General features: G+C 39.7%; 2 protein-coding genes across 5 annotated transcripts in view; one reads left to right on the top strand and one right to left on the bottom strand.

Annotated features, from left to right (window-relative positions):
• Positions 1-10,647, top strand: part of LOC121959320 (leucine zipper putative tumor suppressor 2 homolog) — a 39,269-nt gene extending 28,622 nt beyond the window's left edge. For 3 of the 4 annotated variants that reach the window (XM_042508573.1, XM_042508574.1, XM_042508575.1), the window contains 5 exons: positions 1,709-2,251; positions 2,765-3,346; positions 4,486-4,608; positions 6,137-6,283; positions 7,665-8,791. In XM_042508573.1, the coding sequence (XP_042364507.1) occupies positions 1,736-2,251; positions 2,765-3,346; positions 4,486-4,608; positions 6,137-6,283; positions 7,665-8,372 (2,076 nt within the window). In that variant the 5' untranslated portion in view covers positions 1,709-1,735 and the 3' untranslated portion in view covers positions 8,373-8,791. Of the gene's footprint in view, positions 1-1,708; positions 2,252-2,764; positions 3,347-4,485; positions 4,609-6,136; positions 6,284-7,664; positions 8,792-9,436 lie in introns of those variants that run through there. The other variant, XR_006106894.1, reaches the window with a different exon arrangement.
• A 2,398-nt stretch (positions 10,648-13,045) lies between these two features.
• LOC121959305 (PDZ domain-containing protein 7-like) lies at positions 13,046-23,647 on the bottom strand. Its single transcript, XM_042508553.1, is given in 17 exon segments — positions 13,046-13,201; positions 13,745-13,845; positions 14,940-15,548; positions 16,027-16,098; positions 16,204-16,295; positions 16,700-16,791; positions 17,658-17,773; positions 17,964-18,113; positions 18,192-18,418; positions 18,669-18,846; positions 19,003-19,063; positions 21,394-21,541; positions 21,658-21,834; positions 21,920-22,094; positions 22,542-22,679; positions 23,484-23,517; positions 23,519-23,647. Coding segments are annotated over 17 exon segments (2,655 nt in total).
• Positions 23,648-26,420: the final 2,773 nt, after the last annotated feature.

The following is a 26,420-nucleotide window of genomic DNA, read 5'->3' as shown; positions in this document are numbered from 1 at the left end:
AAGGGAGCCTTTTCCCCTGCTGCCTCATGCCTCGCAAGCCTCACGCCTCGAGCCCTGTTTGTGCTGCTTGAATGGACATCATGAATGGCCTGTCCTGGTTCTCTGTGTGTGGGCCACCATGGTCTTGCGGGACATTTGTATGCTTCAGTGTACTGTATATCATCTCTGTGTTGTCTCTGTTGTGCTTGTCCGAAGAAAAATTCCTTGAAAGCACCCTGGTGTGGTGGATGAATAGATAGAATTTGACCTTATCAGTATTGGGGGGAAGAAGATGCCATTTCAACCAGGATTGAGTTTCTGTGATGGGATCACAGGAACAAGTCTTAGTTTCAGCTTTGTAGAAAAAAATATTAGCACAGTTAATCATAGACCTGAGACATTTGAAAATGATTAGCTATTTGCTTTTGAGGACTTGTAACTTCATCTCTCCATAAGGGTCTTAGCTTGAAATTTTGTTTTCTATGACTTGGCGTTCCTAGAATTTCCTCAGTAGGCGGGTTTTCATTACAGATTTGCACAAAACCTTAACAATATTTTAGAAATGTCGATAAAACACAATTGCGAGATGACTGTGTTTCCATTGAGTGATGTTATGCGACTTCTCTTGCAATAACATTTCAAGAATCATGCCGATGGATTTTCAAAACGTCATTATTTTCAATTGAAGGCTGCGTAGGCGTGTTATGCTATTAATAATGGAAAGGCAAGCGTCTTACATGTGGGAGCAGCCACGTATGAGGGATTTCTAGGAGCTGATAGTCCGCAATTTCACAGAGGAATTGTGAGGAATTGAGTTATGTGATGCAGTAACACCTCTTATAGCGCCTACCACCTTATGTGAGCATAAAAACCTTTTTTGCAGTAAATGGTAGTAGTTGGGTTTTTTTTTCAAAATTGACGTGTTTTCATTAGGTGTATTTTATATTCCCAAATTCAATTTGCCAGTTTGACAGTGAATGGAAACCTGACTACTGACCTGTGACTATGCTCGGGAGATATCTGTGTTTTCATATTGTAATTTTGGAATTTCACTGGGCTATACTGTATATGACAGCATCAGTGTGCGCCCCCTGACAGCGCCCTCAAAATCCCTTCAGTTGTTGACACAAGGCATTTTACTGAGAAATATTTTGCAGGACTGTGTTGTTTACAATACGGTGGAGTATGCATATTAAATTGTGTAAATACAGTAGTTATAACAGTACACAGCTCTGCAGAACTGCAGTGGAGAATTACAGTATTAAATCACATGAAAACCTCATCTTTGTGAGACCCACATTAAGGGTTGCAACTGTAACAGATTTTCATGGTACGATAACATCTCAGAAAATATCACGGTATTACTGACTTTTATTGTTAGTATTAAGGTTTCCATTCACTGTCAAACTGGCAAATTGAATTTGGGAATATAAGAATGACTCTTAAAAGGATAAAAACAGAAGGGTTACTTTTGGTTAAACTATGTTTTATGGCTTGATTCATTAATTGAAACTTTGAACCAGTTGGGGTTTTTTTTCCTCAATTGAATTGTGTTTTCAATGTCATGTCTCCCTTTTGAAAATAGCTAAAATAAATTAGTTTTTTTTTCTCCAGTATTGTAGATAAACAAATGTACACATTATGATAATCGTCAGCTTTCATATACCGGTATACCTTAAAACAAGTTTATTGCTGCAACCGTACTCACACTGTTATGTTTCTGTTTCAGAGCGAGTGACCCCTCTGAGCTGCCACCATGGCCCTGGTTCAGGCTCTGCCCATCTCTGCTGAGCCCCACAACCCCGGCCTCAGTGGAGGACCCCGCAGGAGACACCCCTCCGGCTCCTCACCCCCCATCAACGCACCGCCCTCCACTCTGGATCCTATGGGTTCTGTTAGCAGTCTCATCGCCAATCGCCCGGGCCCCTACCAGGAACACCGGCCTATCAATGAGCTGGGAGCCAGAGTCCGACGTCCCACACCAGGTGCCTCCTGCCTAGGCTCCGAGTCACCCCTTGACCCTTTGATACTGCAGAACATCCCGCCACTGAAGAAACAGAGCTCTGCGACGTCCAGCAGGGGGCTGGAGAAGGAGAGCGGGAACGGGAACTATACTTATCTGAATGAGGACTATGTAGGTGACTGGAATGAAAACCATGTAACACGTGTCAGTCCAGGAAGCGACGCAGACGAGACTAAAGGATCGGGGTTAAATGGGAACGTAGGCGGACCTCCTCCGAAACTGATTCCTGTGTCAGGAAAACTTGAGAAGGTGAATTTTTGAATAAATACATTTTGGTTTGCTGATAAAATCGGATTTTACAATAAATATTATATCAGGAATGTATCATTTTGGTTCTGTTAAATTGTATTGCATTATACAGAGAGGTGTTTATCTTATTTAGTCTTCCCTCATTTATATAAATGGGGTGGACAAAATAACAGAAACCCATTTTTAAAACAGCTTTAACAAAAACTGAAGATAAGAATAATTTATTGCATGACAGTTGTATTAGACTACATTAGTTTGTCTGATAAACTGTCAACTGGGTCCAGATATATTTTATATAAATTGTACTGAGAGACAATTTACAGATTAAAAAAAACACAGATAAGGTGTCAAACATCCATCACTGCCATAAAGAAATCCAGCACATTTCCCTCAAAGACTGTGTTTACGTGTACTATATGACGGTATTCTGAATTTGATGTCCGTCCTGTAAACAGCATCTTCAGTTTGGACATTCTGAATTTGTCCTTTTGTGTCCTTGTGTTTCCTCTGTAGAACATGGAGAAAACAGTGCTGCGGCCCACTGCCTTCAAACCTGTTGTTCCCAAGAGTCGTACCTCCATGCAATACCTCTCCCCTCGCCATTGTGCCAACGCCTCAGAGAGCCAAAACAACCTGAACCTGCTGAGCCCCACACACATTGAGGCGTCGCCCTCCTGCTCTGAGAAAAGCAGCTTGTACAGCAGGACTCGTAACAGCGGCGGCAGCCAACTGACTGACTCTGGACGCAACTCCCTCTCCAGCCTCCCACAGTACAGCAGCGCCGGCTACGGCCTACCATCGGGAGAGGCCTCTGCTGGCCACCTGGAGCCCATGAAAAGCGCTCCGCCAGTCAGTGGACACGGACACTCCAACTCAGACAGCGGGCGCTCGTCCTCCAGTAAGAGCACAGGCTCGGGCTCGATAAGTGGCCGAGGACAGCCTCTGTCTGACAGCGGGTCCAGTGGGCGCTCCCCTGGCCCGGTGGAGGGTTACGAGGGGGTGGTGAGGGACCTAGAGGACAAGCTGAGGGAGAGAGAGCAGGAGCTGCAGCAACTCCGAGACAACCTGGATGAGAATGAAGCCGCTATTTGTCAGGTCGGTCTGCCAGACTTCACTTGACACCTTGATGAGTGTTTTCACAGAGAAACACACTCTGTCCTCCACGCTGGGAGTTTGTCACAAGATGAATCCGTTTGAGGCTTAATCTTTCTGTAGTTTCAGAATCCATGCTCATCTATCATCTTCTATTTTTCAAAGCTTTCTTTTACATATTTTAAAGCCTCCGCACCGCCAACAGCCGTGGCAGAAGACATTATGTTTTTGGGTTGTCTGTCTATAGTACTTCTGTACTTCTTTTTGTCTGTACGGCCATATGACTGTCCCATTCTTGTTAATGTGATATCTCAGGAAAATTTGAGGGAATTTCTTCTAATTTAGCACAAACATCCACTTGGACTCAAGGATGAACTGATTAGATGTTGGTGGTCAAAGGTCAAAGTTCAAGGTCACTGTGACCTCATCTATCTCATTCTTGTGAACACAATATCTCAAGAACATCTTGAGGGAATTTCTTAAAAATTTGAAACAAATGTTCAAGTGGACTCAAGGATGAACTGATTTGATTTTGGTATTTAAAGGTCAAAAAGAGTTACCTTACATTTGTCTCATTCTTGTGAAAGAAATATCACAAAAACATCCTAAAGGAATTAATTCATATTGACACAAACATTCACTTAAACTCAACAACGAGCTGATCAGAACTTGGTGTCCAAAGGTTAAGGTAACTGTGATCATGCATTGGTCTCATTTTAGTGAATGCAGTGTCTGAAGACTGCCTTGAGGGAGTTTCCTCAAATTTGGCACAAACGTCCACTTGGACTCAAGGCTGAACCGATAAGAATCTGGTGGTCAAAGGTCACTGTGACCTTATGCAACATGATTTTGGCCATAACTCAAGAATCCTCAGGAACCACTTTGAAACTGTACAGATTGTATAGATCCTCTGTGTGTGCAGCACGTGTTTTTACAGACACGGATGTGAAATGTAAGTGCAATTTAACTGGTGTGCTGAGCCATGCAACTGCATGGCGGTATATTTAGTTAATATTTAAATCAAGCTGTGCTGGAGAATTTAAGACTGCAAATAATAATTCTAAACTATTACACTGACAGGACCTCTGCTCTGCTTTGTGCTGTAAATCCTAAAAGATTTGTTGTTCTGTTTTTGGTTGCAGGTTTATGAGGAGAAACAGAAGCGCTTTGAGCTGGAGCTGGAGGAGCTGAGGCAGAGCTGCGCCACCAGGATGCAGGTCGCCTCGCAGAAGGCCCAGCGTGCACAGCAGGTGCTTCAGCTGCAGGTCAGAACCTCTTGACTAAAAGGCGCGGTCTGATTCAACCACACATCAGTGGTGCCACCATTGTTCTACAAACACAGTCAAAGATGATCAAACAAAAACATCACTACTTGCCAGAGCCACAAAGGTTATTTTAAATGATAAGGTAAAGTGTCTTTAGCTTTGTATTTCTCAGTAAAACGGAATATTTGAGCCACGTGCTGTTAAAAGAGGGATTTAAATCAAATGACTTACGTTTTATTGTGAGTTTAACGCTATACAAAGCTACAGTGGACTGTTGGTGCCACACACACCTCCCTCACTTAGATCAGGAGGAGCATTAGGAGAAAAAGAACGAATTAGGACCTCTGTAACACTGTTTTGGAAATGAAAACAAATGTTTTGCCCACTGATATCCAAACACACATCTGTGCCTCTCCCTCTCCATGTTGCTTTGTTAGCTTCTACCACCCACAAATGTTGAAGTGCAGTTTTTATGTCCAGCTGAAATAGCTAGTTGCCCAACATCTCATTCAAATGGATGAACTTTGTAAATGTCCCTGAGTGCAGGATGAGTCATCAAATATTTGAAACGGTTTCATAGGAAAAGAAATGTCAGGGATTTTGATATAAAATACTCTCATACTCATTTTGGCATAAAATAATAAATAAATAAATAGTTAACACAGGGAAACAGGATTAAAACTTGTAAAATGTACTTAAGATTTCATGGGGAAAGTTGTGTCATCTAAGTAGTTCTGTTTACTTGATGAACTTTCAGTCTTTTATGCCAAAGTCAGTATCTGTAGTAATCAAAAACACACCTTCTTTATAATAGTCCTGTGATGGATTTTTATATCTATATCATCTATCCTATCTAAATACATCATGATCAGCTGCTGTGCTGTGTGTAACTGGGGTCAGTTTTATTTAAAGTCTTCTAGCAATAAGGGCAGAAAAAAAATATTCTTGGTGTTTTATTTGAAGGAAAAGTTACCACAGACGTTGCTTTAAGTGTTTAGCATTCATTCTGTGTTTCAAATACCAAAAAATAATATCAATTGCCAGAAATTATTTAACTTTTGATCAGGAGTATCAAAGTCATTTTAGTTCATGGTCAATGTCCATAAACCCCAGTTTGGTTTCAAGTTGGTTGAACCAGTTAAACCATTGTATAATAACTCAGTGAACAAAAAAAACCTCAAAATGTTCCCTTTCTTTTAGTGTAAATAAGTACAAGTACATTCTAAAAATGTTCAACAATTTATAAAGCAAATCATGAATTGCTTGAAATGTCAAGAAAAATAAGCAAAAAAAAAATGAATTTCAGCATTATGTTTCTGATCTGCGGGCCGTATGTTTGACAACTCTGAGACCAAGCCACATGTGAGAGAGTTTGTGTCATTTAGAATAGATATCAGATTGAAAATTGGCCATTTTTAACGATGTAGTCAGTGCACTTTTTACATTTCATAGCCACCTCTGTAAAACCAGGTCCTTCTAGGAACTGCTGAGGTCTCCTCGTACTGATTATATCTTTGTTTACTGGCAGGTTTATCAGCTCCAGCAGGAGAAGAAGAAGCTGCAGGAGGACTTTGCTCAGCTTCTGAAGGAGCGGGAGCAGCTGGAGGAGCGCTGCACCTCCTATGAGCACGAGAAGATCCAGCTGGGGCCTCGACTGGAGGAGAGCAAGTGGGAGGTGAGCAACTGCAGTATCTTAAACTGGCAGTTTATTCGTTGTAGCAATGACCACAAAGTTTACCACACTGCCTTCTTATTGATTTTACCATTTCTCATCACTCCTTAAACTCAGTATTGCTTGAAGTGCCTTAACTCTTAAGGCCCGCTTTAATATTACACACGCTCATACTCCTCTGCACACAAAATGTACTTCTCAAAATGAGGCTATTAAAAAATTATACATTAATATGATTTTCTACTTTCATCGAGGTTTTGTTTTTTGTACCAACTTCAGTCCTGATCATAAATATCAACTATCGATTCATTTTCAGGATTCTAATACTTTAAATGCCAGGTTGTTATGATGCCACTATGTTTACTATATATACATCATACGTCACATATATACTATATGCTAAGTACATTTTTTTAATTAACACAGCCTAGGAATGTCGATTGATTAGCTACAACATTAATTTTTTATATTACTATTTTTTTGTGCAAATAATCACACATACTACTAAAATAAAATGGGCTTTTCAAAATCAAGCTATAAAAATATTATGAAAAAAACACCAAAAAAACAGATTATTTTTAATATACTACATGTAAAGTAGTAGTAGTTTTTTTTACTCACAGAAAAAAAAACAATTTTCTCCAAATGCCAAAAATGGCATATGGAGAAAATCCATCTGAAAATCTAAGAGAAAATCCAGCTGAGCTGGAAATTCCAAGATTAAACAAAAATACACAATCTTGCCAAAATGACAAACTTTAAATAAGATGCAAATAATTAGATGTCATCAGTCATGCAGACAGATGGAAAAGGCTGCTTCTGTGTCTTTATGAGCTCCAGACAGATCAATAATAGAATTGATTCTCTGCTGTTGGAGATAATTAATTGTGCCACGAGGAATCATTTCTGGGAGTCGACAGATCTTAAGACACTCTGTGTATTTGATCTCTCAGACTGAATAACTGATCTCTGGCTTTATTTCCATGCAGGAAAGATATATGAAGCCTCTTTAATTATTCAGCTCATGTTACAGACTCACTGAAACAGACAGGTCAATTGAGGTTTTGTCATTCAGCAGTTACACAAAGCTTGAGTTCAGGTAGAGACTTTCAGATCCTGACTGGAGCTCAAATTACATTTATTGAAATTCATTAAAGTCTAATGTCTTTGTCTAATTTTACTTAAATCAGACAAAGATCCAACATCAAAAGAAATGTTATTTGTTGCTGAATAAAGACCTGAGTTGAGTTTTGGTTACCTTTAACCTTCAGAAAAGGTTTTCAGTAAGACTTCCATTATTATTTTTTAAGTTTTAAGATATAAAACTCAGTTGATTTAATCAGTCAATTACCATAAAAATAAACAGCTTCTTTCCTCCCTTCAGGTCTGTCAGAAGTCGGGGGAAATCTCGCTGCTGAAGCAGCAGCTGAAGGAGGTGCAGGGAGAGTTGGCCCAGCGCGTAGGAGAGATTGTGTCACTGCGAGGTCAACTCAGAGAGACTCGTGGCGAGCTGACAAACACCCAGGTCCTGCTCCAGGAGGCCCACGGCACGACCCGCACACGAACCCTGGAGCTGGAGGTGTGTGAAAACGAGCTTCAGCGGCGCAAGAGCGAAGCGGAGCTGCTCAGAGAAAAGGTAGGACGCCTGGAGGGAGAGTTGGTTCACCTCAGAGAGGCTTTGGCCAATCAGGGCCCAGGAAACAGACAGTGTCAGGTGTTCCAGGACGCAGAGGAGCATCTGCTGGCCTATGAGAGCGACGAGGCGAAGGCCCAGCGGCAGAGCAGCAGCGAGGCGCTGCAGAACATGAAGGTGCAGATGGACAGGATGAGGGCCGAGCTGGCCTTCGAGCGCCAGCGGGCCGAGCAGCAAACTGGAGGCTTCGAGGAGGAGCGCAGGATATGGCAGGAGGAGAAGGACAAAGTTATCCGCTACCAGAAGCAGCTGCAGCAGAACTATGTGCAGATGTATCGCAGGAACCGGGAGCTGGAGCAGCTCCTGCAGGAGCTCAGTCAGGAACTGGAGAGCAGGGAGGAGGACGAGGGCAGCGGCAACGAGATCAACTTTGATGAAATCGCCGCCACAGAAATTTGACTCCTGTGTCTCTTCGTCTTTTGATTTGCACTACTGTTGGCTAATTTTCTTTTTCACCCACATCATATACAGGTTGGTTCCACAAAGTAAAACAAAGTGTAAAATCAGCCACATTCTAGTTCTGCCTCATTGGTCTTTTCTCCGAGGAGTCCCACTTGAAAGCCAGTGACCTCTATTAGCCGTTAGTAGGCCACCTCAGTCCTCTGCCCCTCCGTTAAAGGCAGACTTCAGGTTTACTGAAGTACAATTATATGAGGTACTTATTGATAGTCAGTATGTTACATACCAGGGGTCGACTGATATTGGTTTTTTGAGGGCCGATACAGTTACCGACTATTAGAACGGATATGCATTTACAATAAAAATGAAAATCTTTCTGTCAATACTTAGAATTTGGAATATAACAAACTCCAACACAAAACTTTGTTTAAATGCCTTTAGCAAATGTTAATAAAAACTGAAACTTTCAAAATCATATATAGCAACTTTTTTTTTAAATCAAGTGAAGATTTAAATAAAAATGAAAAAAAAAATAGCTTCCTGGGGTTTTACAGAGTAAAAGTTCCTTCCATGATGACACTTTCTTTGCACCTTTTTGAATTAATTATATCGGCAATCGTTAAAATAAAATGCTGATACAGATGATAATCAGTAATCAGCCCGGCCGATAATCTGTTGACCCCTATTACATACAGGAGATGTCAGTCAGCATGACCCAGTTTGGAGAAGCAGACAGGTGTACCAATATGGAATAGACAACCCTGCTCATGATTCCTAAAACTTAGAAATGAATAAGCAGTGAAAATATTGTCAATATAGCAGACACCTAAAATGATGTATTTTTTAAGTGGCTGAAATCAGTTTTGCGGCTGTCCTCGTCTATAGAAATACATTTCTTAGCTTCCCTTCTTCTGTCTGCTTCTCCAAAAAGGTGGCGAGCCAACCGCCATCTACTGTATGCAATACACTGACGATAGAAAAGTACCTCATAGAAATCCATTTAATAAAATCTGAATTATCCCTTTAACGTCTGTGTAACTAATAGACATCTTTCTCTGTTTTAGGCATTTGTGGGAGAATTTGTTGTGTGTGAGTAACTGCTACCAACCTTTCACTCCTCCTCCTCCTGTGTCGGTGATGACTCGACCTCTCACGCTGGGTTTAACACACACACTCCCACTCCGTGTTTGCAGTCAGCTCTCATTAGTACAGATAATTTGGATCGAGCCCACGCTTGTTGTCAACTAACGTGGGATGCCACACGTTCAGCATGTCATGATAAGAGCAAGTGAATCAGAGCGAGATGCTGCACTCTCATCATGACCAACAAGTAAATAATATCTGATTCCAAATATTCCAAAATATGTCTACAGCCTTCTAACAGGATTATCATATGTAGGAACAAAAAACTCTTATTTTCTAATCATATATGACACAAATGTGGGTTTTTTTCATATTATTAGGTCCAGTTTGAGCAAAACAGCCTCCTTCAGTTGTACTCTCATATCCTGGACACTTTAAATGTTGGTAATAATATCATGAACATCTGTACAGTCTAATGTAATTAAACACAGTAACATCTGGATAGTATACTACCTTTACACCTTACATTCAGTGCATGTCAGATTTTCTCAAGCACACGCACAAATGTCCTGGGCCACCTTTAAAACGAGATTTAAATCTTTTTTTAAAAATCAAAAATCGAGATACAAGTATACCGTAGACCCCTGATTTGGAATATAAATGTGAGATGTTTTTATCATATTGATGTAAACAGTCGCAAATCTAATCTATTCCCTTTAAGAAAACTTTGTGTTATATGTTTTTGAGACTAAATATAGTCTCTGTCAGGTACAGAGGTGCCAGACAAAAAGCCAAATTGGGCTTGAAACTTTTTTTTTCCCCCTGATGCAATAACGTAGACATTTTAACAGAGGCGATGGCTCTGTGGGCTCTTATTTGTGGAGTTTGCATGTTCTCCCTATTTTCCCCCACAGTGTGCCCATAGATGTGAATGTAACAGGGAATGGCTGTCTTTCTCTATATATCAGTCCTGATGAATGGGAACCAGTCCAGGGTGTCCCAGAGGGTCAGCTGGGAGTTGAGAGTCCTCAGGAGGTAAGAGTCAGCTACATTATAATTAGATATTAAAGGGATAGCGCCAACGATAAGATGACAAAATCTGTTAGGTTTGACCAAGAGCCTTATATCGCCCATTTCTGCTGTTTTAACCTTTTAAAACCTGAGCAAATTGGCTTGATTTCTCTCAAAAACATGGGAAGAAGGCAATGAGCAACTTAACTAAAAAAGAAAATTATAACTGTAATTGTAAAAGTAAGAAAAAAAGGAAATAAGAAAAAAATATGTAGCTAAATAAAAAAAAAGTTTAAATCAACATGAACAAAAAAAACCTGAATAAAGTGCTAAAAATTATTTGTAATTTCTTGCCAAGTTGCTCATTATGCTTTTTTTGCCTTGTTTTCGAGAGAAATCAAACCGGTTTTCTCAAGTGTCAGAGGTTTAAATGCTTGTGAAAAGCATCTAAATGCAGTGCAGGTAACCTGATGTCGATCCAGGTGTTGAAGGGTTAAAGGAAGTCATAGTAATATACTTTACATGAGGCCAAAAGTAATTATGAGAGCGCTAATGTTTGAATTTAAAGTCTTTTTCCAGTAAAACATAATATTAAGAAAAATGTTTCACACTATATTTGATCAACAGAGAAAATATTTCGGCACTAGTTTCTCTAAGAGGTGGTTAAAAATGTATTACTGTGTGTGGGTCACTGAGGGGAAATCATGCACTGAATTATGGGTGTTTTGGTGTAAATTAAAGTTTGACCACAACTTTTTTTCTGCCAACCTTTCCAGTAAACAATCTCTTTCACGTGTATTTGCTTCCTGTCCAGCAGAACCAAGAAAAGACTATTTTGTTCCTGTGTTACTGCTGATTGAATCATCGTCTTCTGTAAATAATCCCGATCAATCATTATGTTTTCTTCCAAAGGTGTCTGTCCATCTCCGAAAATAAAAACATAGCCACTGTGAATAGACCAAAGTAATGTCGCACATTATATTTTGCTCCCACAGATACGACGCCTGTATATTAACGTTTGTGTGGATGTCTGCTCTGGTTCCTCAGTATGATTTTATAATCCACGATATTTGTATGAAGACATTAAATGTATATTTTCATGCTGTACATTTCTTGAACAAACCGATTAATTAAAAAAAGACAAAATTTATTAGCTGTGTGTGGTACATTTAGATTTCTTCAACTTCAAAAAAAGCTTTACAGTTGATGGATTTTCTTAACTGTATTATTACAACAAATTATATACACTCCAATGCCGTAATTTAGTCTTTGTAAACACTTTCTTTACTCCAATAAGAGTTTCGGTTTATTTTCACCATGACTGTTTTATCTGGGTTGTATCTCCAATGACAATCTGGATTATTTATTATTCAGTCCTAAGTTTGTTTACATTAAGACAATGTTTTAAGAGTTGTTGGAAATATTCCTCATGTACTGCTGCACAGAGTTTTGGTGTTTTTGAATGTTTCCTGTCTGCCCTCTGCAGGTCAAAATTTAAACTTCAACCTGACAGCACACTTTGATTCAACAGGACTTCTGAAGGCACTCAGGTTATGGTTTGCAGTTTGTCATCCTGCATATTTAAAAAGAAACAAACATACGTTTCTATACAATTTCTTTGTGTTGGAAGGATTGTATGTCAGTACTAAGGAGGATGGAAGCCATGCCAAAATAATTTTAAAAAATGACTTGATAAATAAGTTAATATGGCATTAAATGTACCAAAAATAATTCTGAAAACAAATGTAGGCATTAATTAATTGACAAAACATTGCATAAATTGTTATTTCTGTTTTAAAAGTGCATTATGTAATTCTGGAGAAATGAAGTTTATTGATGAGTTTATTTTCCAGGTTGTTAAATACTGACGCTTTTGGTTCGGTCCAACTACAGACTTCAGACGCAACTCTTTTTCTCCAGAACTGCATACTGAAACTTTAACTTGCCTCTTTTTTAAATCATGGTATTGATTCCCCTAATTATTTATTTACGTCTCCCATTTAATATTCCCATTTAATTCTTTATAATTAAATGAATTTATTTTGTTCTTATTTTTACATTTATTTTATTTCATTTTTTCATTCATTTCTTTTCATATTCATTTTTAATGGGTTTTTTTTGTTTTGTTAAATTTAATGGCATATTTATTTGAGTTTTTATTTATTTATTTATTTAGTCATTCATTAATAATTTTGGCTTTTCTCCTCTGTAAATTACAATACTAAATGTAAAAACAAATGCTTTTGACAATCATTGGCTCCTGGTTTGTAACAAAGTGACATTAAGGCATCAGGAGCACCGTCCTTTCATGATTTCAGGCTTTTTGGACTCATTTACTGTAAATGTCTTTTGCTGCTTGTTTACTTTGTCCTTGAAAATGGTTTGTGATAATATTCCTCTCATATACTTCTGTCATCTGCTGCCTTAGGCCATTTCAGTTTTTAATTCTCATAACTCTGACAAACTTTAACATGAATGGCAAAATAGCGTACCTGACCTCAGATCAGTGTGTTTGCGCCGGAGTTTCGTCCCAGGAGCTGCTAATCACAGGGAATATTCCTAAATTAATGACGTGAGTCTCAGTCTTCTTTCAAAATGTCTTTGGGGACTTTGACCACAAACACCATGGGGTCTTTGGCCTTATTGCTGAAGGCTTTTCGGATGATGTCGACAGCATGCTGATGGGTCACGCCTTGCAGGGAGACGCCGTCCACAGACACCAACTCAAATCCAGCCTGGGGACACGAGAAAACATCAGATACAGTAAGAGATAAAACAAATACGGTAAACTATAAACACTCTACTGCTGTGTGTGTCAGCAGGGTTTCTGCAGGTCTTATATAACACTAAATTTAGTTTCCTCCAAAGCCTTAGCAGGTGCTAACTTTAATTTAATTTAAAGTTTTAAATGTTTACTGCTGCTTGCTTAAGTCAATAATGTTGGTAAAATTTTGTTTTGTTTTAAATTGCAGGCTGTCGGGAGACATAAACACATGCAGTGAACACTGTAGCTACTGCCGGCTACAGCTCATCTGTTTATTAAAAAACAACTTGTAGGAAGTTAAATTTATTTATAGTTTTTGAATTGGTTGATGCAATTTCTGCTGCTCACCTGGATCAAGTTGTTGCTGTAATATACTGCACAAAAATGTCATGTAATACATTATACTAATTTTCTAGTATTAGTATTAAATTGCATTCTGTGTGGTATAAAAAAAGGTAATAAATTTAATTTGTTCACTTCTGCAGAAACCCTGCGTCATTGCCTGTCCTGTCACCTTGAGCACTTCACAGGTGGAGGCAGCTCCTCCAGGAAAGATCTTCTCGATCTTCACCACCGGCTGAACCCTGGACTCCATCCCGCCTGATATACTGATGCCTGAAACATCACAAGAGTGGGAGGTTAAAAATGTGAAACACATGAAACTGTAAGTAATATAAAGTACAAACTCTGCTCTGACTTTCCTACGTACACTGAAGAGGCAAAGTGAGGAGATGTGCAGCTATTTTGTTACAGGGGAACCTAAATTAGGAATTCCAGTTTGTTATTTTCATGGATCTGCAAAGTTCAATCAGTATTTACATGCAATGCTTGACGACATTTGAGTTTCAGCACTCTAGTTTTTGGATTTGGTAGCAAGTTATTCAGGTTTACTTATATTTTTTTGACTGTCTTAGACCATGGGAACAACATGCATGGATTTTGAAAATAGGTGTAGTTCCCCTTTAACATTAGGTTAACAATGGAGAATATTGCATATCTGAATATATGATATGATATGAAATATACAAGAAAGAAGGTAGTCCACGAATGAAGTTTTTAAATCTGGAGGCTGCCAAAGTTGGTCATTTGCTACTATTAATTATCATTCCCCATATGGCCTTTTAAGAATATCTTTTTTATTTATTTATTTATTTATTTTTTACCAACATATAGTTGGGATGCAATAACTTTTATATTATTTGGCAAAATATTCAGAAAAACTTTAAAAAATAATATAGAAAACTCAGTTCTTTAGTTTCTAAACAGCAACAGTAACTGAGATTCAGAATCTGTATAAAATATTAATAGTAAAAGAAAAGAAAAGAAAAACAAAGAGAGAAGCTACATGTAAGGAGTTACAAAAAAAATGATCTATTTGGCACTCAAAAAGAAAAGATAAAAGGTTAAAGACAAGGTTAAAAAGTCAACAACAAAAAAAACAAATATATAGGCAATTATAATTATAAATTATGGTAAATGGTAATTATTATAAATATAGTTTCTAGATATTTTATCTATTTATAACATATAATAATTTCCCTCTTCTTTTTTTAAAAAAATGTATAAATCAAAGGGTTAAATATCTTTAAAGGGAAGTGGGAAAATGTATAATCTTGTGATTTGGCCGAACTGTCCCTTAAAAAGATGCAAATTGAATTCATTTATAATATCGTGACTGGCCACACATGAAACCAGTCAAACCCATTTACCCAGTGACTGTTTGGTCTTGGAGATGCTGACAGTTTTGAGCTCGTGCTCCTGTTCAGGCTCGGAGCCGTTGAGTCCGTTTTCGGCTGCAGCCTGATGTCCGTTCATGAGCTCGCTCTTCGCTCGTTCATCTGCTCTGAACACCTGCGACAGCAGAGGCCGACTCCTGCGAGCGGCGCTCTGCAGCGTGAACACGGAGGAGTCTTTGCTCCTGTCTCCACCTCCCTCCTCTCTGATTTTGGAGTGTCCGTTTCTGAGCGGAGGTCTTCCTCTCTCTGAGCTCGTGTCCGAAGTGGAGTGCAGTGAAACCTCGTCAAAGTGAACGGAGCGGATCGTGCCGATGTCTGTTCGGAGAGGAGGTCGGGGGTCGTAGCTGCGGGCCAGGAGCCAGTTGGGGAGCATGGCGCTGGCAGAGGGGGGTCTGAGGTCTCTGGACTCGGTGTTGTATCCGTCCACCGGGATGTCCAGCAGCGGGGTGAAGGACCTGGAGGTGTGAGGCCTCTCCCTGGACACCCGGGGCCCAGACAGACTGAGCTTCTCCAGCTCGTCCAGCAGGTGGCTCTCCTTCTCCACCTCCTTGGCGTTGTGGAGCTCAAATCCTCCTCTGAAATCTGGAGAGAAAGCAGACTGTGTCAGCACCTGTTTTTAACCCTTTGAAACCTGAGCAAATTGGTGTGGTTTCTCTAAAAAACACGGGAAGAAGGCAACCAGTACTAAACATGATATTATAATATCATGTATCTTGTGGCCTCTGCTGATTACCACCCAAGTGGGAACATTGTTAACTATTTCTGAAGAATGGCGTCTGGCCTGAAACATCCATGTGGCAATATTAAAAATTATAATTGGAATGCTGTCCTGATATTAATGTCCGATGTAATTCATATACTTGTAGTCTTTTGTCAAGTTAAATGTGTTTTGTATGTATGTGACCCGGTGTGTACTACTTTGGAGGCAGGAAAAATTTTAGAAAAATATCCTCAAAGATCCAAAATATGTTTTTCAGAGAAAAATAAACAGAAAACTTAAATCCAGAAGTTCAAACTACAGCAAAATGAAGTTATTGATAGTGAGGTGGAAGGTACTGACCCGGGATGGGAGTGATGAGGCGCCGTTTTGGTGCTCGACCGGATGTGGGAGAGCGGAGAGGAGGAGTTCGGACTATGATACACAGAGGAAAGAAAAATGTCACAGAACAGATTATGACCTTTTTAGAACTGATTCTTCTTTAATAACTCTAACTCTGTCCGCATGTATCACACGCACTTGACCGATACTTGAGGATTTCGTAGGCCTCCACTTCGATCGGTGTCACCACGTTATTGAACACGCTCAGGTCAGGAGGAGGAAGCAGCATCCTGAGGAAGAAGGAAGAAAACACTGAGTTATCATTGGCATTGTTCTATTACATTACAAAACATTTTTGATTAAGTCACCAGTGTCTCATTGTGGAGCGTTTGGATTTAAAGAGATTATCCTGAAAAATCCTTAATAATCTCCCTCTGGCAGTTTTGGTAATTCCACAGTTTCTCAGGCTGCAGTTACACAAAGTGCAGGGCAGATATTTTTATTTGTGATAGAGTTTATACACATGTATTACATGCAGGTATAATGTAAATCTAAATGTATATTTCTGTATATATTTTTAGCATCATTATCAGGTTGATTATAATGTAACCAGCCAATTTCAGCTCATGGTTTACTTGTATTTCAAGTAAATATCTCGTAATAATTCACTTTTTCCTTTGCTCACAGTTCTTACCGGACTTCCCTCAGCAGCAAAAGCTTCTCAGGTCTGTCCAGCACGGCCAGCAGGTGGCGGATCAAGTTCTCCACTGAGCGCTCGGCCACGTACTGTCAGAGAGAGTGAGTAAAAATCCGCCATTTACAGTCGTGATCACTTTATAATGACTTAACCCTGTAGGGACAGATTGGTGCATTTTCGGGGCTTTTCATTCTCTTTTATTTTCATAATTTTGGCTGTGTTCATGCATATGGCAGAAATTTTAACAAGATTGTGTGTTTTTGTTTAATCTTGGCATTTCCAGCTCAGTTCCTACAATAATATAAAATACACTGTGTCAGCTAGGTTGTTACATTCATACTGTTAAGTGCAAAAAAAAAACCCTGTAAATTTTGATCCCACGGCCATCAAAGTATAAAAACATGCATTGTATTATTTCTGGGTGTCATTCTGGGCTTTTGCTTTGGAATATGTAGTTTTTACTATGTTTTACCATATTTTGCATGTGGCAAAAATACATGCTATTTCCACTAGGTGCACTGTCACAAAAAATGTTGCTGCAAACTGTTGACATATCCCAGGCTGTGATTATTTTTTTTTTTAATCCACTTGGCATGTAGTACATTGAGAAAAAAAAAATTGTGTTTTATTTTTCATCTAAAAACATATTGGCATCATGTAAAAAAACTGGCATTTAAATGGTTAAAATTAAAATCAACAAATATTTAATATTTATGATTAGTGCTAATGTTCGTTAAAAATTAACAAAATTAAGGTAGAAAATGCTATTGATGAATAATATTTTTTTTAAAGATTTTTAAGCGTGTTTTGTGCACAGAGCCATACAGGTATGCGTAATATAAAAGCGGGCCTTAAGGGTTAATCCCTTATCTGATATCTGTTGTGTGATAAATTCAGACTCCTTCGCGGCAGTCCAAACGTCAGCACGTCTGCAGCTGTGAATAAATCGTCTCACCCTTCGGCACGTCTTCATCACAGCGGCCACCTCCTCCTCAGTCAGCAGCCTGGTGGCCATGTCCTCCACCACGCCGAGCATCTCTGAGTTTGGCATCGTACCGACCTGCTGACCCCCTGAAAACATCACAAGGTGCAATCACCGTTTGGTCACGTGATGTTTGTTAACTCTTTACAGTATTATAAGTAAATTAAATGTGGGTACAGTCTCAGTCACGGGTATAGTACTCTGCCACTTTTGTTCTCCATTTCTAATAGGGCCGTTCTTGTTCAAACGTGGCATAAAACATCCAAAAAGTGCAGCTACCTTTGCCAGCCTTGCGTGCGGATGGGGACTTGGAGCGCCCCCTGCGTCCGCCCTTGAACAGCAGGTTGACGAAGGTCTTCGAGCGCTGCAGCGTGCTCTTCTCCTCTGGGTCCTTCCCTTTCTGCTTCTTCTCTTTCTTCTGCGTGATCTCTGTAACGGATGACAACAGTGATTCATTTGGCACAACTATTCCATCATGTGATGACACCCGCTCTCTCCTCGCCTCACCTGCCACGGTGACTTGGCTCTGGGACCTGCTGATCGGTCGGCTCGGCCTGCTGAGCGCCAGCAACACGGCCGTTTTGGTGGACTCTGGCCTCCCGCCGCCCTCGTCTCCGCGGATCACGGTGTCTTTGAGCAGAGTGGTCGGTCCCAGGTTGCGAGTTGTGTCTGCAGCTGTCCTCTGAGAGGGCAGGTCCGTCTGCATGGCGGTCTCAGTCCGCTCCGACTCAGACCTAGACAAAAAACTACCATGATCAAGTCTGGTCTAAGTGTTGTTTAACAATTCTTTTTTAAAATTTCCAAGAGTAACACAAATTTCTTTCACTTTATTGTAGTTTGGGTCTGGCCTGGAGAAGTTTACTGCTTGTTTGTTTGGGCTGCATGGATGCTGACTGATGTGTTTGGTATTTATTTTATTTTCTCCATTTATTCACATGCTTATGTCTTGAGACCATTTGAGGAACTTCACAAGCTGAGCCTGACCTCTGGTCCTCAGTGGAGATGCAGACATCCACCATGTCTGAACCAAACGGCAGGCTGGGAGGGAACATGACCTGCGACAGGCCGCTCAGAGAGCTGACCGGAGTCCCCGACGACAGAGACGAGGCCGACGAGTTGGACTCTGAATCCTGGGAGGAGGATTTCTGAGTACCGTTGGCCACTGAGGAAGAAAAAGGGAGAGATCATCTGACTCAGATTTATTCAAGCATATCACAGAGCGTCCCGTATTCTCTACAGACTCCACGTTTATCTAAACTGACCACTGGATTGCAGCTTTTTAGATAATGAAACACTGCAGAATAAAAGAGATACTTACGCTTATTGAGCCACCTGTACTCTGCCACCATCTCCTTATAGGCAGGGTATCGCCCTGCTTCCTGCCGAGATATGGCCACAGATATGCAAATGAGATACAGTAGAAACCTTGAAACTTTTATAGGATCGCTATATTTGATAAAGAGTAACCCTAGAAGCACGCAGAGATCCAAAAAAACACACAACTCCTCCTTCTCAAAGACAAACACACTTTCCCTCTTGACTCTCTAGTAACCTTTGGTAGTCGGGATGCTTTCTAACTCTTCAGTTTCGCCCGGGGCAAAGCGAGGGAGCAAAACTTAAACACAAAACACGGCTCTAAGCTTTGATCAGCACCTGATCCCCGCTGCCTGGTGAATAATGCACACGGCCTGGCTATTTTTCACAGCGCGAAACCCAACCTCTGACAAGTAAAGTGAGCGAGGAATATTACGACTGCGTGCCAGCTGTCGGGCCCTGCCACACAAACTGCCGCTGCGTCTGTTGTGCAGCGTGGGGTTGTGTTTGAGTAAGTTTTAAAGATGAAAAGAAGAAAACAGGTCAGAGAGTTTATGTGTGTCAGGTTAATTAGTAATGATGAAGGAACTGACATGCTTTCTAATAAAGAGGCGTTATGAAATGTGATGCTTAAGCTTGTGGTTAAAACTGAATTTAAAAAAAAAATTCAACTGAGGCTACTTCACTTCTAATAACATGTAGTATAAAATAAACACTACCACATTACCAGCATACAAAGGATTATAGACATTAGATTTATTTTCTGTATTATCATTAAATTAGATTTTAATCACTGAAAAACATTTTTTGTTCACAATGACCATTAAGTATAAACTGGCAAAAAGGAGTAGCTATGGGTCCTGGAGGCTGAAATTTGTTTCCACAAACATCCTCTATTTGTTTTTCTTTATTTCTGTCTTTTCATCCTGTTTCAGCTGGAAATTTCGGAGGATTATGAGACAACAGGCCCCTTGGCATAGTTACGCAAAAAGCCCCCACCACCTCTCCAAGTAAAAGCCAGACACACTGACTTTGTGGTAGCTCTGCCTCTCTTTCTTTGTGGTTGTTTTGTGTCTCTTTGGATCTCTTTGTGGTGTTTTTGTGTTAATTTAAATGACATTTTGCAGGTGAAGACCAGAGTGACTTCTGACACTTTGGGCCCCTACGAGACACATGTGCGCAGCATGTCAGAGCAAAACCAAACCATTGTTTAGATTTGTTTAAATTAATGATCAGAGCAGCGTTGAGTGAGATGGAAACATTATTTCACGATGAGTTTTGGTTTATAAAGGCACGTGGAAGTGGGAGACAGTTCAGCTGTGTCTGCTCGCACCACGCAGTTGGCGAACCCGAATCTGCCTGAGAAATGCGGGAAAACGGTGTGACTTTACGTCAGACTACCTTACTTGATGTTAAGCTTTATGGTGTTACATACCTTATAGCTGCTGAATTTAGTTGCTCCAATCGTGGTTTAATTTCACAACAGTGATAACCATTGCTGAGGCTGAGGGCAAACACTGTTGCCTGACTGACCGTGAATGAATGATTGTCTATTTCGGTGTTTTACGGTTATGTTTTCACACTTACACACTCAGCATATTTACATACTTTATTTTAAATATTCAGATACTTTACATACTGTGCCAGTTGTTTGTTTTTACTGTATTTCTCTTTTATATTTTGTATTCTTGAATACTGGTGTTGGTACTTGCTGTAATTCTCTTTGCTGGCGTCAGAGCGACTGTAACAAACCACATTTTCCCTCGAGGGGTCAATAAAGTATTTCTGACTCTGAAAGCAGATCAGAAAGATGTGCATGTTACTCTGCAGGGCGCTTGATTTGTGTGCGTTAACTGTGGTGACTGTGACGACAGAGGTTGAAGAAGGAGGCGCAGGGCTCAACTCTGATGCAGTTGTCGCTCATACAGCATGCTTTTAGTTATGAATTTATGCCATGGGCCAAGTTTAAAAATAAAATGTTAAATTATGCAATGAAACTTGCAAAAAGGTCACTAATCTAGTCAGAGGCCTAACGGGCAGATCCTTGGCAAAGACGTGGAAGAGTAGCTGGGATAGTTTTGTGTGGCTTGGTCTGAGTCACTTTATTTGTTTTCCATTTACAGAGCCAAGGCTGTATATGAATATTAGATTTTTTTTCAGCACACACAGAATAGACTGTGAGGAGATACGTTTGCTAATTTGGTGTATTGGATTAGAGTTTCAGACTGCACTTTAAAAAAAAATTTGTGTAAGATACTGAGAAAAATATTTTTTTCAGTAGTTTTGGGGCTCCATAGTTTTCTCATGCTTTCTGATATGAATTTTTAATCGACAGTTATTGCACGCTGCAGTGGACAGAGAAGGTCAGATGCTGTACATCAGCGCCCGTTCTTACCTTGATGGTCAGCATGACATGTGTGTGGCTCTTCAGCACCTCCACGGCGTTACTGTGACTGATGTCCTCAAAGTTCACCCCGTTGGCAGCCAGGATCTGGTCCCCCATCTTTATCCCATTCTGCTCCGCCAGACCGCCAGGATCTAGTCTGACACAACAACAGAGGCGTGAGTATAACACATCATTAATTATTAAATTTAGAAACAAAATTAACAAAAAGGTGGTCTAGAAGAGAATATTTTCCATGGTGGAGGAGGTGCCTACTTGGAGACGTAGATGCCCAGACCAAACTCCTTCCCTCCTCGGATGTTGAAGCCGAGGCAGTAGTCGTCTGAGGTGGTGTACAGGTGGACGATCCTTTGGAGGGCGCTTCCTGAGCTGGCGTCCGAAGGTGTCCGCCCGCTCTCCTCCACCACCATACGCCTGTGTATCAAGTCCACCCTGGAGGATTTTTACAGTCGGTCAGAATCTAATATTTTTGTGATAATCTGAGATAAGATTAACCGGAGTCGCTCCTCATCATCACCAGGTCGTCTTCTCCTTGGAGTAGCGGATGCCGGGGACTTTGCCGACGCGTCTCACCACCATCCTCAGCCTGTTGTTGCCCGTCAGGACCTTCACAGCGCTGCTCATCGTGATGCTCTCCAGGCTGATCCCGTTCACCTCCACCAGTTTGTCTCCTACAAGCAGACCTGCGTCCTCTGCGGACACACGCAGTCAGAGGTGTGAAAATACACACAAATACTGAAACAAGAGCACATCAGTGCTGAAATACTCCACAGATCCCACATAATACCTTTTATTCTTAATAAAACAACAACCGGATCTCTCCACTTTATATTAAATTAAAGAAAAATGTTGGGAAGGGTGATTTTCTATTTGAGAAAACTTGGTCACCTTACTTAATGTATCTGCCTTTTTTGGTATAGATGGTGTAGTTTTTCTCCTTTATTTTCTTCTTCATTTTAAATATTGACATTTTTTACATTTTGTTTTATTTATTTATTTATTTATTAATTATTATTGTTAATAATTTTTGTTTAAGTATTTAAACTGGCGTGTCTTAAAGAATGTGGATTACACTGTTTTGTTAAGTTTAAAAATCTGTTAAAAAAAAAAGAGCACATCAGTGTGTCACGTAAATTCACCTGCTGTACTGTTGTCCTCCACCTTACTGACGAAGATGCTGAGGCCGTGCTCTGAGCCTCCTCGCACACTGAAGCCCAGCTTCCCGTCCACACTTTTATCCACTGTGATCGTGTGGAGGTCCTCGCTGTCATCTCCACCTAAAAAAAAAAAAACAACAAAAAACACACAGACGCCAGGTCAATAAGTAAATGAGCCACTAACCCTCAGTGCCAGCTTTAATATTACACACACTCATAAAACAGTCCTGCACACAAAATGTGCTTTTCAAAATCCGGCCATAAAAAATAGTATACATTAATATGATTTTCTGCTTTCATTTAGTTTATTATTTAACCATCATTAGTCCTAATTATGAATATAAAATATGAATTGATTTTCAGAATTTATTCCTTTAAATGACAGGTTTTTGTCATTATGCCACTACATTTTTAGATGGCCAAAAAACAAACACACACACACAAAAAAATAATTATTTTCAAAATACTGCACGCTAAATATATGATCTTTTTTTGATAATCACAGCCTTAATTAATGAATATTTGATGTTTAAGACCGATGATGGTTAAAACAATAAACTCAATGAAAGTAGAAAATCATATCAATATATATAATATTTTTTAAAGCTTGATTTAAAAAATGGTTAAGTGATTATTTTGATCTGAGACGTGCTTATAAAGGCGTTTGTTTCATTTTGTGTCCATGACTAAAATTCTATTTTTTAAATAAATTTTGACCATGTGCAGGAGTTTACTGCCCTCTTTCACGTATGAGATCAGCTTTGCTGTATCCAGATCTAATCCAGGCCTAAATGTCTAAAAAGAAATACCCAGTTTCTGTCTCTCAAACATATGAAACAATTAAACTTGTGTATCGTCTACAGTCGTCTACAGTCGTCTGCAGGTTGTAATGTGCACTGCACGAGCAGCCCGACGACTCCTCACCATCCACAGGAGAGTTGATGAGGATGACCCGGCCCCATGGGCGAGGAGGATCGGATTCCACGCCGGCGCTGCTCCTTCTTCCGTAAGAGGTTGCGTGTAGCCGTGTGTGACCCTTGGGTCCCGGGGGTCTTCTCCCTGCGGGACGGGTCTGACGAGTGAGCCATGGAGGCTGGCAGGGTCCCCTTTCACACACAAGCCACCGGGGGCTCAGCTCCAAGTGGAGGAGCCTGCAGCAGAGGGAAGAGGATCCTCAGGTAATTTGGCTGCTGTGTTTCTTACATACTGAGATGACATTATGTTCACATTTGGATACGTGATGGTCTTTAATCCAACTCACCGACGCAGTTTGCTGTGTGGCATGATGGTTGACTCTTTAGCTTCCTGGAGTCACACTTTGGTCCGTTCCTGCCCATGTTGCATCTCTCTCACCTGTCTGAGTCTCACAGAAACATCAACACGTCACATTTACAGCACACACGTGAACCCTTAAGGCCCCACTTTAATGTTACACACACTCGTATCGCTCTGTGCACAAAATGCACTTTTCAAAATCAAGCTTAAAAAATATTACATTAACATTATTTTCTTTCCTTGAGTATGTTTTTAACCAACATCAACCCTAATCATAAATATAAAATATGAATTAATTGACAGAATGTTAATCCTTTAAATACCAAGTTTGTGGTATGATGCTACTATGTTTTTAGTTTAAAAAATCCTCCGTTTTTTTTATATACTACATACAAAGTTGATTTATTATTATTATTATTATTATTATTATTATTATTATTATTATTATTATTATCACAGCGTGGAATATGTCAATGATTTGCAGCACCCTTTATGTGACAGTGCACCTAGTGGAAATAGCATGTATTTTCCCCATATGTCAAATATGGTAAAAAAAAAATAAGGATGTCATCAGGTGGGAAATAGTAAAAATTAAAAAAATTCCAAGCCAAAAGCCCAGAATGACAGTTTAAATGAGTTTCAATGGCGCATTTTATTTATTTATTTATTTATTTTTTGCTCTAACAATATGAATGTAACTATTTTGTTAACCGTGTGTTTAAGACTTTTTGAAGGAGCTGAGCTTAAAATTCCAAAATTAAACAAAAATGCACAATCTTGCCAAAATGTATGCCATATGCATTGAACACAGCTAAAATTATCCAAAAAAAATGAAGAATGACAAGCACGTAAAATGTGGCACACAGTCCATAAGGGTTAAATATCTTTGCAACTCAAGGACATTAGGCAACAAATTCACTGTATTTGTCTCTGCAGGAGAGGTCAGAAATAGGATTTCATTGGTTTATTTAGCTCGAACTTGACCCACTTGAGAGCCAGGGCGTCACATGGTGTTGATACCATGGCAACATGTCACTAAACTTAACCCGTGATAACAGTGAGCCCTCATGTCGTCACCTTTGGGGTTTCCCCGAGGCTCATTCAGCACCGCGGACAGCGACGGTACAAAAAAAAGCGTGCAAAGCTGCGTCACAAAACGACATTTAACGTGTAATTAATAAAGTTTATTTCCGTAAATTTACTGTGTAACTTCAGCATGTATTCTGATACAATTGTAAAAAAATATATATATATACGTTTCTTGCCTAAAACAGACAAAGTAAAATACTCACCGAACATTTCAGTCGAGAACACTGCAGACAAACAGGGCAGCTCCTCTCACGTATTCTGCTTAAATACCACTAAACAGATACTAAAAGGGGCGATACATGGACAGGCGGTACCCAAAATGTTCCTTGTATCCTTCAAATCCATCCCATGTTCTGTAAACTAAACTAAAATCAGCTAGTTAGCCTACCTGAGCCCATGTTGTGCAAAATGATCCAGCTCACCTGTCTGAGACATCTCTGGGACTGGCCAAAGGCCCGCCCACCGCTCATGTTGATTGGCTGCTCTGGCGATCAATAAAGAGCGTTTGATTGGACGATTTACATGCCAATCAACTGACGGCACGTTGAGCAAATTAGCTTGCTTAAATAAATAAAACAGAAAAACACTGGAGGCCAGCCAGCAATATAAAAAGAAATTATCCAAAATTTAGCGAGAAAAAAAAAAAGACGTTACAAGAAAATTACTGGAAAATAGGGGGGAAAAATAAAAATGTAATGTAAAAAAACAATAAAATAACCCCAAATAAAGTGCCAAAAACACTTTTTGTTGTTTTTTTCTGTTAAATAATATTGAATAATATAATAGAAAGAATTCCAACTATTGTTTTCTGGACATTTTCTCTATTTTTTCATGTCCTCGTCACCTTTTACTTTTACTGTTTGTTTTGTCTGTTTGTTTGTTTTGCAGTTTGCGGGATATTTCTTGCCAAGTTGCTCATAATGTTTTTCCTGTTTTTGAAAATAATCAAACCAATTTGCTCAGGTTTCAGAGGTCACAGTGCTTGTAAACAGCCTCTAAATGCAGCACAAGAAACTGATGACAGGCCAGGAATTAAAGGGTTAAATACATACTGTATTAAAACAACCCAACATTTACAGGTAATTTGCACTCATGTAAAACTGAACCAGTTTTAAAAGCTGTTGTTCTCAATTTGACACAAATAAATAGGAAAATAGTCACCCTTTCGCAGCAAAACAACTTAATTAAACTAAAAAGATAAATTAACAGTCTTTTTTTTCTTATCTCAAAATATTATCCAACCAGCTGTGTTCCCAAATCCCCTCTCCCTCTGCTCCAGTAGTACATGCTGAGAAAGAATGGAGAGCTTTTTCAGCTAAAAATATGTGCAATTTCTTCTCGATCTGAGACCACAAACTTTAATCACTAAATGCTAAATGTAAAAAAAAAAACAAAAAAAAAAAAAAAAAACCCTGCTGAGCTTGAATAATGATGTTGGCTCTTAAAGCTTCCACCCTCCACCAAATCTCAGGAAGTCCAACAATGTCTGAAAAAGTT

Source organism: Plectropomus leopardus, chromosome 19 (genome assembly GCF_008729295.1).
Source record: "Plectropomus leopardus isolate mb chromosome 19, YSFRI_Pleo_2.0, whole genome shotgun sequence".
Classification (NCBI taxonomy): domain Eukaryota; kingdom Metazoa; phylum Chordata; class Actinopteri; order Perciformes; family Serranidae; genus Plectropomus; species Plectropomus leopardus.
This window is presented reverse-complemented; position numbering and strand designations above follow the sequence as displayed.